Source organism: Mauremys mutica, chromosome 13, assembly GCF_020497125.1.
Source record: "Mauremys mutica isolate MM-2020 ecotype Southern chromosome 13, ASM2049712v1, whole genome shotgun sequence".
NCBI classification, from domain to species: Eukaryota; Metazoa; Chordata; order Testudines; family Geoemydidae; genus Mauremys; species Mauremys mutica.
In genome coordinates this window covers 56,436,254-56,451,123 of record NC_059084.1, presented here as the reverse complement: position 1 = coordinate 56,451,123, position 14,870 = coordinate 56,436,254, and the positions used below count along the sequence as shown (strand labels likewise).

Here is a 14,870-nt window from a genome sequence, read left to right as displayed (position 1 = left end):
ATCTTCCCTTTTCCCAAAGAGGTCAGAGCAGGATGCTTGTGCCCCAGCCATGCCAGGGGGTGAATGAGAACAGCAGAGAGATCAAACCCAGCAGCCGATGAGGAAATTGCTCCCGGCTTCGCAGAGAGACACAAACTAGCTGGAGTCTTTTTGTTCCGTATTTGTGCAGTGCTGAGCACAATGGGCCACTTGTCTAGCCCTGGGCATCCTAGCCCTGCTCCCACCCCAAACACACGCAACGCCAGATTGAAACAGCAGTAAAACCTTTTATTGCAGCCAAAGCAGGAGATTTCCCTCTGAACCAAACCCCAGTAGGAATATTGAGGAGAAGGAGGAGGGTAAACCTCAGTACTGACATAAAAAGTATTATCAATTTTTTTTATCATGTTACCTCATTACAAACTTGCCTGTGTCTCCACTGAACAAAAGAGACACAATTATTTTTATGCAGGATGTTTGGAGAATGTAATAACTGACATGCCTATATTTTTAATTGCTCATGTGAATTAAAGAAATTCAAGGAGTATTTTACTTTCTGCCTGTTACATTCATGGCATACACAGAGTGAAATTAGATAAAAACATACTATACTCTTGCTAGAAAGAAGCAATTTTATTTCTTATAATCCAGAACTTTAACCCACAAGAATCCAAAAAACAGAGAGAGAGAAAGCAGGCTGCTCCCTAAGGCACAATTCACCCAACTTACTCCAGGCAGGCTGTCTGCAGACTGATGGTGCTGAAGACCCAGATCAAATGCTCCCCTCCAGAGCCCCCTAGCCTGTCAGCAGGATCGGGGAACCCCTTGCACTTGAAGTGATAGTTTTCTGAGGAAAACTGCATGTCTCTGGTGGCCATAAATCCATCTTTATGACACTCAAGTGTGTTTACACAGGCTCTAAAACATAATTTACATAACTTGCATCTTCCTTTATCTCTCTAGACTCTCTTCCTTTGTGCTATGTTTTGAAAAGGTAAATAAGCATTGTTTATTATGAGCAATAATTAATTGAAGTGTTTAGTTGCAAGTCGTAAATACACTGGGAATGGCAGGTGTTAAAGCCAGAAGGGTCAAAAGGCAAACAAACCACTTGGATCTTATCTAAGACCAGGACAGCGGTCTAGTAGAGGGATGAGATTATCTGGAGAACAAAGCAAGGAGGATGTTTGTGGTTTAAAGAGAGTCCTGACTTGAAAGGAATGTCTAAGTGCTCTGTATTCAGGATCAAAGAGCCTGACACTGAAGATCCTTATCGGAAGCCATAATACGTGGGAATTTCTCCCTTCTCTCTATAGCAATAAACCTCCATTTAAACCCTGACCAATGTCTTACTGAAAGTAAAACCTTCTATAAGCTCTCTCAAAGGCTGTATCCCTGCAATCTGAAGAAAGACTCTGCTGCTTGGAAAATGTTTTGCAGAGGATATGGGTGACTTCTCTCTAACTCCTGTTTCCTCTAAATGGTGCAAGCTTTGATTGCTACATATATGCCTGAAGATGGCTCTAGCTTCTTGAGAGATGCCTGTTTGCAAATACTTTGCCTAAGTGCAAAGCTTCTGATATCATGGCTATGGAAATGGTGAGATGCTTTATGTGCCAAGGAACCCAATGACCTTACTGGCCTGTGGTCTAATCAAGAAGCCATTGGAGTGCAGATTATTTATTGTATTTGGGAAATACACACTTAAAACAGTACAGCGTCTGGGCAAAGTTCATCAACTGGCCAGGTTAGGGTTAGGGTTAGATACGTCTCAAGTATTGGACGGGCAACCCGTTGCGGCAGACCAGGCGGATACGGGCCGTGGTGGAGCTGCCCCGGTAGAGGCACGGGCCCTTGGGCAGGCGGGTGCAGACAGTCAGCTGGAAGGTGCCCAGGCTGTCGCGGGTGTCTTGCCCATGGCTTGTCCCCGAGCTGCAGACGGCTCTCAGCTGGGCCTCGCTGGTGTGCACGAAGGTGTTCTTGCCCTGGCAGCGGATGCTCCGCCTCCCCATCATGGTGGTGCAGTACTGCTGGGCGTTCTCAACCCGTGACTTGGGGAAGTCGAGATGCCGCTTCAGGAATTTATTGTACTGGGCATCGGCTGTTGAGAGTGCCAGGCAGGAGGCTGCCAGGCAGAGCAGGGGCAGAAGAGCTGGGCGTGGTGCCTTCAGGGCCATGGCAGGGCCGACCCGGGTTTGTCTGCAGCGGGGAGAACAGGGCCTGGGGGCGGAGACACCAAGGGGAGCTGCTTCTAGTGTGGAGCATCCTGTCACCAAATGCCCCCCTGATCCCAAAGCTCCGCCCCCTCCTATAGTCCTCCTAGTCTGCCTCCTTCCATTATCCCCCTCACTCTGCCTCCAAATCTTTGCTCCCTCCCATTATCCCCCCCACTCTGCCCCCACAGGTCTGCCCCCTCCCATGGTCCCTCCCACTCTGTCCCCAAATCTTTGCCCCCTCACATTGTACCCCCACTCTGTCCCCTCCCCTTATCTCTCCATTCTGCCTCCAACCTTGCGCCCCCTCTCATGGTCCTCCCACTCTGCCCCCAAGTCCCCACCCCCTCTCATTATCCCTCCACTCTGCCCGCTCCCATGGGCCCCTCCACCTTGCCCCCAGAGCCCTGCCCCTCTCACCCCATCCCCAAAGAGCCCCTGCTTTAACCACTAGACTCCACTCCCCTCTCAGAGCTGGGGAAAAAAATCATGAGTCCTGGCTCCCAGCCCCCTCCTCTAACCACTAAACCACACTTCCCTCCCCGAGCTGGGCTAGAGCCCAGGAGAAGAACTTGATGAATAATGAGTGTTGGGGCCATCACACACAGCTCGATGTGTCTTTGGTTGGGGGCAGTGGGAGAACACAACACTTTGAACAGAAACTTTAAATCAGGTGAAAACAAGTCATGTCAGGTGGAAACCAAACCTGCCGCTGCGCCCCAATGGGACAGGTTTCCCTTCCGTGTCGGCACTTGGATTAAAACGGAGGAGGATGAGATTTCCTGAAGGGCTGGAGTCGGGCTCCCCTTTAACCTGTCGCCCAGTGTGCTGGGTTCAAGTCCCCCCTCTGCCTGCCGAGGAGCAGGAGTTGAATTGGGGCTGTGGGATGCTGCCCTGGGGTCTCTCTCCTGCTCAAGCTGGGTGGCCATTGCATTGTGAGGGGTATGGGATCAAAGTCTTGGGGGAGGGGATGTGACATGCATATTTCCTGGGAGGGGAGGGGCAAGTAGGGGGCAGAGGAATGGGGGGAGGGAAGGAGAGGGTGGGGGCTGCAGCAAGGGGAGAGGGATAAATGGGGAGGGGTAGTAGTGTTGGGAGAGATGTTGGGGGCTCATGGGTATTAAGGGAAGGGGGGGGCGGGACACCAAAAAGGGGAACATTGGGAGGAGTTATAGGGAGACTGGGGGAGCATTGGGGAAGGAGATCCTGTCAGCCCCCCATTACCCTCCTGTATATGTGCCACCCTCTGTGGGGCCCCCGGCCCCTCCCACAGGGGTGTGACCTCCCCCTTCCCTGTCCCCCTCATGTGAACCAGATTCTGGGGGGCTTGCTTATCTCAGAGGATCTGAGTCCTTTTCTCTACCCCAGTGTGTGAGCTAGGATCTGGGGGTCCCTGTCCCCCAGAGGTGTCTGAGCCCCATTCCCTGTCCTTTGTGTGTGTCAGGATCTAGGAGAGGGAACTGCACATTTATGGGCATCTGACCCCTCATCCTTGCCCCCTTCATGTGAGCCAGAATCTGGAGGGGGCTCATCTTCCTGGGGGTGTCCGAGCGCCACTCTACCCCTATGTGAACCAGGATCTGGGGCACACCTGCCCCTCTGCACAGGGAGTTTACAACAGGCATGCTTGGCGCACACACCACACACACGTTAACAGGGCATAGCGGGGCAGTGCTAAAAGTGGGCTGAGTTAAGGTTACACGGGCAGCCTTAAAGGTGCATTTCCTGCTTTCCAGACCTTTGAGTTTTGCTCAGCTCAAAGTTCTGCCAGGGGATGACCAACTGCCAAGCACCCTTCACTCGGTGCTGTGCCGTTTATCAGAGTAAAGTTCAAATCCCTGCTCCAATGGCTAATTATTGAGCCCAGTAAAACAACTGCAAGACGAGAGACCCAGAGAGAGACTCAAATTCAAATCCTTTCTGTTCATCAGGCAGATCTCCCACATCCCTGGTAAGTGACCGAACCTCAGGGCTAAAGGGCCGGTATTTTCTCCTCAACTATCCTATGTGTCTCATCTTCCTCTGCTGTTATCAGAATACCCAGCCTCAAAAAGAAAAATTCCCACCTGACGCAGAGCCTCTCGCATGGCCATTTCTGCCACGTTCTGATCTCTCAGGTTCAGCCGACACAGGAATTCGCAGCTCATTTCATGTCGACCAAAAGGGTGTTTGTTTGGAGAGCAAACGACTATCGGCTGAAAGGTTCTAGCCCAGCTCTGCCCAGGAGTTCTGGCTCACGGCCCCCACCTGCTCTGACCCACCAGCCCCAATGCGCCCCCAGAGCTAGGAAGACACCTCAGAACCTGACCCCAGCTGGGTCGCCACCTCACCTTGTCCTGGGGCTCGTCTGGGAGCTGGCTCCGGAAAGAGTCTGAGCCTCCTCCCACTCTGGGGCCCTTATATGGAGCCCGAGGGCAGGAGACACACAATGAGCAACTCCGCAAACACAGCTGGGGAGCAGAGACTCCCAGTCAATGGCCATAAAAAGTGGGCAGCAGGTTTGGTAAATATTTGCTGTCAAGTGTCAAAGATCTGCCCATGATCTGCAGGTGCCCCTCAGTCCCTATCCATAGCACCCTCCTACCCCAGCTCTTCCCCCAACCCCAACGCTCTACCAGTGCCCCTCAGTCCCTACTCACAGCATCCTCCTGCGCCAGCTCTGCCCCCCAACCCCAAAGCCCTACCAGTGCCCCTCAGTCCCTATCCATAGCACCCTCCTACCCCAGCTCTGCCCCCAACCCCAACGCTCTACCAGTGCCCCTCAGTCCCTACTCACAGCATCCTCCTGGGCCAGCTCTGCCCCCCAACCCCAACGCTCTACCAGTGCCCCTCAGTCGCTATCCATAGCACCCTCCTACCCCAGCTCTGCCCCCCAACCCCAACGCTCTACCAGTGCCCCTCAGTCCCTATCCATAGCACCCTCCTACCCCAGCTCTTCCCCCAACCCCAAAGCCCTACCAGTGCCCCTCAGTCCCTAGACATAGCACCCTCCTCCCCCCGCTCTGCCCCCCAACCCCAACGCTCTACCAGTGCCCCTCAGTCCCTACTCACAGCATCCTCCTACGCCAGCTCTGCCCCCCAACCCCAACGCTCTACCAGTGCCCCTCAGTCCCTATCCATAGCACCCTCCTACCCCAGCTCTTCCCCCAACCCCAACGCTCTACCAGTGCCCCTCAGTCCCTATCCATAGCACCCTCCTACCCCAGCTCTTCCCCCAAACCCAACGCTCTACCAGTGCCCCTCAGTCCCTACTCACAGCATCCTCCTGCGCCAGCTCTGCCCCCCAACCCCAAAGCCCTACCAGTGCTCCTCAGTCCCTATCCATAGCACCCTCCTACCCCAGCTCTTCCCCCAAACCCAACGCTCTACCAGTGCCCCTCAGTCCCTACTCACAGCATCCTCCTGCGCCAGCTCTGCCCCCCAACCCCAAAGCCCTACCAGTGCCCCTCAGTCCCTATCTATAGCACCCTCCTACCCCAGCTCTGCCCCCAACCCCAACGCTCTACCAGTGCCCCTCAGTCCCTACTCACAGCATCCTCCTACACCAGCTCTGCCCCCCAACACAGCTTTACCAACATCCATCAGTCCTGACCCCCTCCCATTCCTCTACCCCCCCCATTCAACCCAGCAGCCACAACACCCATCTCTAACACGCCAGTGACACCCATCACCATGGTCTCTGGCCTCCATGTTCTGTCCCCATCCCCTTCTCTGCCAGTGGCTGTTAACACTGTAGGGTCTCTGCTGCCGGGATTGTCCCTGGTGCTGTGTCCAGCACCAAGCACATGGGACCCAGTCATGACAGGCGACGCTGACACTCTAGCACAGCAATGAACTCTCTCCCCCCTGGGGGCATGGAGCCACCTGCGATACCCTGTTAATCTCCTAGGAATTGGTTATTGGTGCTCTGGGAACACCTAAGGGCTGCAACAGAGATCAGGGCCCCCCGTTGTACAGGGCACTGCACAGTCACAGAGTAAGAGACATCCCTTGCCCTGAAGAGCTTCCAGTGCACATAGAGTGAAAGGTTGGGAGGGAAAACTGAGGCATGGGCAGCAAAGCATCAGGGCCCAGATCACACAACAGGCCAGAACTGGGAACAGAACCCACGTATCCTGGATCCCAGCCCCATTCCCTCCCCTCTAGCCCACACTGCCTGGCTTTGCAAATTATGGGCCTTATCCCAGACCCATTGAAACCAACTGGAGTCTTTCCCTGGCTGCGGATCAGGCCCTACATTGGGAAAGAGACTGTTACTTCAACCCCATTGTGCAGAATGGGAAACTGAGGCACAGAGAAGAGACGTGTCTTGCCCCACGTGCAGAGTCAGGAATTGAACCTAGGAGTCCTGACTCTTGCAGCACAAGACACTGCCCCAGGACAACTAAGTTAGTCCCAGAGGAGCTCAGAGCAGGGTGCTCCCACCCCACCCATGGCAGGGGGTGAACGAGAACAGCAAAGAGCTCAAACCTGGCAGCCAATGGGGAACTAGCACCCGGATCTGCTGAGACACACAAACCAGCCGGTGTCGTTTTGTTCTGTGTTTGTGCAGCGCTGAGCACCATGGTCCCTTGTCCAGCCGTGGGCGGCTTACCTGTTCCTGCTGTTCAAACAGTGTCTATTTATCTGTCTCTCCCCGATCCCACGCGTACCTGCCAGCCAGTGGTTTATCTACCTGGCCTAGCATCCAGCCTTGGAGCAGTGCCAATTCACTCCAGCTGGGGACCTGTTCCAAAACTTCCCTGAATATTAGCAGCCTTATCTTCCTCCCCTTGCGCCAGCAGCTGAGTTATTCCAGATTCACAGCACCAGGCAGGCATGGAGAACCAGATCCTAGCTCCGTCCATCTCTCTGTGGCAGGGTTTGCCATGCTCCAGTCAGTGCCGTCTCTGTGAACGCGCCAGGTTCAAGCGAGGTTATACATTCCACAGCTCAGCTGTCCCTCCACTGCTGCTCCCTCTGCGTCTGCAGCTACGGTGCTATTTACACTGGCGCCAGCATGCTGAGAACTCGCATAGTCTGTGCACATGAACAGGGAATTGCACCCTCGGCTTGGAGAGCAGAGACCTAGTCAAGCCCGCTCCACAGAATGGACCCCACGCCTGCTACATTGTGCAGCCCTGTGACGGGGTGTGCATTCCCCGCACTGGGACTGCAGGGGTTAATTCCTCTCTTTGGGCTGAGGAGGCCACGCCCCCTCGACCCTGCTGGGCATGCTCCAGCTGGAGGCCAGGTATAAAAGGGAGCAGCCGAGTTCATTTGGGGCTGACCACCCCCAAGAGGGAGGAGGTGTGCTGCAGACGCCCGCTGAAGGACTGCTGACACTCCATGACACAAAGCCCAGCTAGATGGCAGCGCCCCATGACCCCCAGCCTTCAGATGCGACAGAGCGGGTAGAGACCATGGGAACTGTGAGACCACAAGCTGCAGAGAAGTGGATAGGAAGTAACCCCAGGAGGCTTTGCAGGGAGGCGGTTGGAAGCCTGGAGGCTAGCTCAGCGTGTTTTGGCTGGATCCCTGCTGAGCTGGTGGCAGGCAGCCCTGCCACTGACAGGACACTGGGTTGGGACCCAGTTGAGAGGAGAGGACCCAAGTACCCCCTATCCTGGCCACTGCCCACTCTGGGGTTACCGCCCACCCCACCAGCCCTGTTGACTATTGGCCACTGGGCCACACAGCCCTGATAGAGGGGGCAGGTAGATTGACTTTGGCTGTTAGGGCACATTACACCGAGACCCAGAGGGGTCGTGCAGACTTGCCTGCAGGCAACCCACGAATGTGCTGAACCAATGAAAGGATGTCCTCAGCGAATGGCCAATCCTGCCAAGCCTGGAAGAGGTGTTTTTTGTTGAGCTGCCAAACCACCAGGATTGCCCTGGAGTCAGGGGTGCCCAGGGGGGGTGGCAAGTGGGGCAATTTGCCCCAGGCCCCGCAGGGGCCCCCATGAGAATATAGTATTTTACAGTATTGCAACTTTTTTTTATAGAAGGGGCCCCCAAAATTGCTTTGCCCCAGGGCCCCTGAATTCTCTGGGCGGCACTGCCTGGAATCTCCAGGAATTAAAGATTAATTTTTAATTAAAGATTATGGCATGTGATGGAACCTCAGGGAATATGTCTGACCAAAATTGACAACCGTAGTTTTCCTCTTTTCATGATGTTATGTAAAGAGCAGCAGAATGGTGGTCTTCACCCCCAGAGCTCCCCCTGGTGGCCCAGTGCAGCATTGTTCCATCTCTGCCTCATTTGCTCTGGTGGGGTTTCAATAAGTCTAATGATCCTTATGTATATTGAACAGCGCCTAGTTTATTTAACCCGAAGGCATTTTGCAAAAAGGCCTTTGCCCCAGCATCTCCAGCTGGAGAGTGAGGGGGCCGAGTTAACCTTAGTCCATTAACCTCACTTATGTCCAGGTGCTTTACTGGCCAGCCCCCAATGGCAAAGAATCCTCTTCTGAAGTCAGAGCCTCTTGCCCCTAGCTGGTGAAGAGACCCTCCTACCAGGGACAGACCTCATGGACCTTCCCTCTGCTCTGGTGCTGCTCCCCGGTGATGTCCTTCTGCGCGTGGCAGGAGCAGGTTCCCCTGGAACTTGGGGTGCATAGTGCCTCCCTTTCAAAGCAGCTCCCCCCTGGGAGCATCCTTCCTCAGTTTCCTTTCCTGGTGGTCCCCCACACCTGCTGCCACCTGAGGAGACTTCTCCTTCAAAGCCTTCTCAGCCCATTTCCCAGGGGCTCTGCCTCTCCCCAGGACCCTCTGGTCCCTTAGCCAGCTCCTGCTGGGAGTAGCTTTCTTTTCTCATGAGGCTCTTAAGGTGTCCATTTTCCTGGCTCCCAGCCCCCCTTGGTCTAATCCACTAGACCCCACTCCCCTCCTAGAGCCTGGAGAGGACCCAGGAGTCCTGGCCCCCAGCCTTCCCCCCTGCTCTAGCCACTAGACCCCACTTCCCTGCCAGAGCCGGGGGCTAGAACCCAGGAGTGTTTTGTTTGACTGGACCCAGCTCACTCCCTGCCGCAGGCCCTTGGCTCAGATGGGACATTCCATTATTCTATCTTATCCACCATCTCTCAAAGGGCTTGGCTGGAAGGTTTTCCAAGTCACCCCCTCTCTCCCACTTCCACTTTCCCAGCCTCAGCCCTTGGCCCCAGGGTTGTGAGAGCTTCCCCTGGGTGTGCCATGCAGAACATGGAGGGGCACAGGGGGCAGTGTAATGTCCCATGTAGACAAGCCCTTTGACACTTTGTGACTCAGTTTCCCATCTGGGAAATGTGGCTAATGGCCAGGAACCTCAGATGGATGGACGTGGGGGTATCGGGGGGGGGGGGGGGACAGAGCTAAAGCCCCGCCAACAACTCCCACTGCACCTCTCTCACCCCAGCCTTTCCACCCCACCTGCCCCGGCTTTGTTCCAACACTCACCCTCTCTGCTCTGACCCCCATGTCCACACAGCTGCTGTGACTCCCCAACCCCTGCTCCTCCAGCACCCCTTCCACTGTGCTCATTGCACCGTGTGTCCATCACATCCCCCTGTTGCTCTGACCCCCCCGAACACCCACTCTCCGCTCCTCTCAGCCACTCCATGCCCCGGGAAGAGGGGTGGGCCCTGGGGAACTGGGTGTGGGGCTGTCAGGAGCCCATGAAAGGGGCAGGAGAGGACAGACACAGAGCCTCTGCCCCAGAACTGGGCTAGTGAAAGGGGAGGGGCACTACACACCTGTCTGCAGCCCGGGAGGCTGGGAAAGTCATGAAGGGGCTGGGGCACTGTAAGTGAGTGGAGCCGGGGCTCGACCCTCTCCGGGGGGATGAGGGGAGCCACGCCGGCTCACTACACTCCGGTTGGTCCGGGGAACTATCCCGGGAGTCCTTGCGGTGACTGCCCGCTCGGCGGGCAAGGGGCTCAGGTCCTCCGGCAGGGCTGAGCCGTAACAATCACTATGAGCCTGGCCCTACGTCAGGGCAGGGCAGCAAACACTGAGCCAGAGAGCGCAGGCCCTGGGGGCAGAGCTGAGCAGCAGTAACAGTTAAGGCCCAGCCCTGGATCAGGGCGGGGCAGCAAACACAGAGTCAGAAAGCTCAGGCCCTGGGGCAGGGCTGAGCAGCAGTAACAGTTACAGTTGGTGGCCTCCTCAGGCCAGGGAGAGGAGGAGTCTGCCACCCCGGAGTGGGGTGGCAGGGGGGGGGACGCAGGCCCACCCACTCCACTGCGTCCCAGCCCGGGGCCCTAGCAGCAGCTGAGGATCCGCTGGTCAGTCAGTGGGGATCCTAACCGCAACACACTGACATAGGTTCAGGCAGTGCTGTAGCCAGACTGGAGTCGCCTGCCCCCGGGCTACTTCCATACTCCGCCTCGGGGACTACCTGGGTCCTGACGTCGACCTCTGGAGGGTCCACGAGCATGGGCTCGTCGCGTCCGGGGCTGGGTGGTAGGTCCGGCAACTCCTCGGGATAGTCGGCCCAGGGTAGCTCCGGCGGCTCCTCCGGGTAGCAGCAGGCGCGGGGAAGCTCCGGCGGCCCCTCCGGGTAGCGGGCGCAGGGAAGCTCCGGCCAGTCTAGGCGGCTGCCCTGGGTCGCAGGGGCTTCCCAGTCTCGAGCTCCCTGAGGGACGTCTGCTCTCTTCGGCAGCTGGCCCCTGACTGAGCTCTGAGGGCCGGCTTTTATAGTTCCGGGTCGCCGCCTGACCCTTTGAGGGGCGGGCTCAGAGATTTGTAGCTCCGCCCACTCTGGCCTCCGGCTGGGCTCTCCCTTCTCTGGGCTGGAGAGGAGCCACACCAGCTCACTACACCCCCCCCTCAAGTCTGGCTCCCACTCATCGGGGTGCTGCGATGAAGGCAAACTGGGGGATGAACCGCCAATAGTACCCTACAAGCGCCAGGAACTGCCGGACGTGGCGTTTTGTGATAGGCATTGGGCAGGCGGCCAGGGCTTGCACTTTCCCGACAAGGGGCTTCACTCGTCCTCCCCTGATGGCGTACCCCAGATACATGGTCTCCTGCCATCCGATGCGGCATTTGTTTGGGTTGGCCGTCAGTCCCGCCTGTCGCAGAGACCTCAGGACTGCTGCTACTCGTTCTAGGTGGTCTTCCCAGATTGCTATAGACTATAGACCACAACATCGTCCAGATAAGCGGTGGCATAGTCTCAATGGGGCAGCAGTAGGTGATCCATCAGCCACTGGAACATCACGGGGGCCCTATGGAGGCCGAAAGGCATTCGCGTAAACTGGTAGAGCCCCATCGGAGTGGCGAATGCCGTCTTTTCCTTGGAGGTGTCGTCGAGTGGGATTTGCCAATACCCTTTACGGCGGTCGAGGGTGGTGATGAACTGAGCCTCCCCAAGGCGGCCCAGCAGCTCGTCCACATGGGGCATAGAGTAGGCATCGAACCAAGAGGTGGCATTCACCTGCCGGAAGTCTATACAAAACTGGCGGGTGCCATCGGGCTTGAGTACCAAGACCACAGGGCTACGCCATTCACTCCGAGACGGCTCAATGACTCCTAAGGCCAGCATGGCCTGCACCTCTTTCTCCACCAGTGGCCTGGTCGTTTCCCGGATTACCTTCCCCGGCTCGGTCTGGATAGAGTGATAGACCAAGTTCGTGTATCCTGGTAGAGCCGTGAAGGTTCCCTGGAAAGCCTGCAGGAGACATTTGGCCTGCTTGTGCTGCTCTTCCATTAGGGTGTCGCCGAGCAGGGGAGCAGCGAGGTCCTCTGTCTGAGACGCGTGGGGACCCAGCTCCGCTCCGGCAGGTAAGGGTTAATCAGCAGGCCTTCCCAGTCTCGCCACGGTTTCAACAGATTTACATGGTATCGCTGGGTCTTCTTACGCCGGTCAGGTTGGTGGATCTCGTAAGTGACGGGTCCAACCTTCTGAGCTACCTCGTAGGGTCCCTGCCAACGGGCCAGTAGTTTTGACTTGCTCGAGGGCAGGAGGAGCAGAACCCGGTCCCTGGGTTCAAAGTCACGCACCTGCACTTCCTGGTTATAAGTCTGCTCCTGCCTGTCCTGAATAGCCTTTAAGTTCTCCCGAGCCAGGGCCCCAGCCTGGGCAAAGTAGTCCTGTAGTTGGAGGACATACTTCAGGAGTCCCTGGGTTGGAGAGGGGGACTGCTCCCAAGTTTCTCGCATCAAGTCCAACAGGCCCCGTGGACGGCATCCATATAACAGCTCAAATGGGGAAAACTTGGTTGAGGACTGGGGCACCTCCCAGATGGCTAGCAGCAGGGGAGGGAGCAACTGGTCCCACTGGCGTAGTTCCTCCGGGGGGAACTTCCGCAACATCTCTTTGAGGGTCCGGTTGAACCGTTCCACCAGTCCGTCTGTCTGCGGGTGGTAGATGGAGGTGCATAGTTGTTTTACCCCCAGGAGCTTGCAGACCTGCTGTAACAACTTGGAGGTGAAATTGGTGCCTTGGTTGGTTAGGATTTCTCGGGGCAGGCCCACCCGAGCAAAGACCTTCACCAGTTCCCCGGCAATGGTCCAGGCGGTGGTGCTCCGCAGTGGGATGGCCTCGGGGAAACGTGTGGTGTAGTCAAAGATGACCAGAACATACTGGAACCCGGCGTTGCTTTTCGGGCCAGGTCCATGGCCACTCGTTCAAACGGTGTCTCGATTATAGGCATGGGGACCAGGGGTGCCTTGGGCACTCGCTGTGGAGCGGTGAACTGGCACTCTGGGCAGGAGCTACAATAGTTCCTTACCTCCTGGTGAACACTGGGCCAGAAGAACCATGCCAAGATCCGAGCAAGGGTCTTCTCATGGCCCAGATGCCCTGCAACCGGGGCGTCATGTGCCAGCTTCATCATGGCTCGCTGGTGGCACCGCGGTACCAGCAGCTGTGTTTGGGGTTCCTTCGTGCGGGAGTCACGGTCGATCCGGTACAGCCAGTCACCAGCGAAGCTCGAAGTGGGGCCACTGGGTTGTGCACTGAGGGTCGATGACGGTCCCATCGACTGCCGCAAGTTGTTCATAGGCCCGGCTAAGGGTAGGATCAGCCCTCTGGTCCTAGCAAAAATCGGCATGAAGGAGGGATTCGACCGCGGGCTCCCGCCGGGGATTATCGGTTTCCTCGTCCTCCACTTCGGTCCCTGGGGTCCCATCCACTTCCTCCGGTAGGGCCTCCTGGCGTTCAGCTTCCAGCGTCGGTGTCGACCGGAGGACCTCCTCTAAGGCGGGCCAGTCCCGCCCCAGGATCACCAGGTATGCCAGTCGAGGAGCTAAGCCAACCACGAGTCGTCGGGTGACACCAGCTATTGTCAGCGGGACACAAGCATTAGGGTAGGGCCAGACGTCCCCATGGATGCATTGTAGGTGTATCGTTCCCAAGCGGGGGTCTGCCGGGGGTCCCAGGGCCTGGCGGATTAACGTCTGGCCACAGCCAGAGTCAATCAACGCCTGGGTTGCCTGGTCTCCGACGACCACCGGGACCGTGAGCTTGGGGGCCTGTGGTAGCCGAGCCCAGGTGTCCCCTGCACAGACCTGCCCGAAGCTGCAGTCCGTTTCTGTGCAGTCCCGCTGCCGGTGTCCAGGCTGCCCACAACAGAAACAGGGCCTGACTTCTGGGCAGCCACCCCTGGAGGGGGCTCCTCTTGGACTTCTGAGCGGGCTCCGATGGGCCCTCGAGGGCCCCGGCCGGAGGGTGCCGTTCCGGACCGAGGGGCCGGATCCGGGCGTCGGACCCAAGGCCCCAGTCAGGGCATCCCCCTTTCTGTCAGAGTTCGGGCAGTCAGGTCCAGGATTTGGAGGCCGAAAGGCGGGCCCCACGGGTGTTTCGGCCGCGAAAAAGTCCTCCATTAGTGAGATGGCCGCGGCCAATGTTGCCGGCCGGTGGCAGAGCACCCAGGCTCATCCTCGGGCTGGCAGAGTGTGCACAAACTGCTCTAGGACGACTTGTTTGGTGACCTCCTCTGCCGTCCTTGTTTCTGGCTGTAGCCATCGCCAGCACACCTCCTTCACGGCCTGGGCCACCAGCCAAGGTCGGGCGCCCAGGGGATATGTCAGGCTCCGGAACCACTGCCAAAAAGTCTCGGGGCTAACGTCCAGGGCATCCAAGATCGCGACCTTTACTCAGCCATAATCCCTGGCTTCTTCCGTTGCCAGCCCCCGGTATGCCGTCTGGGCAGTCCCAGTCAGGTACGGGGCCAGAAGGGTGGCCCAATGATCTCGGGCCCACCCAGCGACGAGGGCCACCCGTTCGAAGGTTACCAGGAATGCCTTGGGGTCATCGTCGGGGGGCCCATCTTGGTGAGTCATACTGGGGCGGCAGAGCATGGCGCCCCAGCGCCATCCCCTGCCGGCGATTCTACGGGACGGGGTAACGCGGCCACCAGCTGTTGCAGCTGGGTTCCGAGCTGCTGCACAAGCTGCTGCTGCTGGAGTTAGGCAGCATGCCGCTGCTCCTGCTGCTGCTGCTGGAGTTGGGCGGCATCCCGCTGCTGCTGCGGCTCGAGCTGGGCAGCTGCCTGCTGCTGCTGCTGTAGCTGAGCGGTCTGCTGCCGCTCCTGACTCTCCGCCAACTGCTGGCACAACCGCTTCATCTCCATGATCCTCTAGGGGAAGGGGGGGAGACGTCCCCCTCCGGCCCCTTCTCACGGGGTCAAGGGTTCAGGCGATCCCCACCTCTGGTACCACGTGTAAGCGAGTGGAGCCGGGACTCGACCCTCTCCGGGGGGATGAGGGGAGCC

The 14,870-nt window shown here is 57.6% G+C and overlaps 1 protein-coding gene across 1 annotated transcript; it reads right to left on the bottom strand.

Annotated features, from left to right (window-relative positions):
• Positions 1–258: 258 nt before the first annotated feature.
• Positions 259–4,543, bottom strand: LOC123348549 (ribonuclease-like). The gene is made up of 2 exons (XM_044986058.1): positions 4,523–4,543; positions 259–2,199 (listed from the first exon to the last, which is right to left on the bottom strand). Exon 2 carries the CDS (start codon positions 2,154–2,156, stop codon positions 1,740–1,742), a length of 417 nt encoding a protein of 138 aa, XP_044841993.1. The 5' UTR covers positions 2,157–2,199; positions 4,523–4,543; the 3' UTR covers positions 259–1,739.
• Between the last annotated feature and the right edge of the window lie 10,327 nt (positions 4,544–14,870).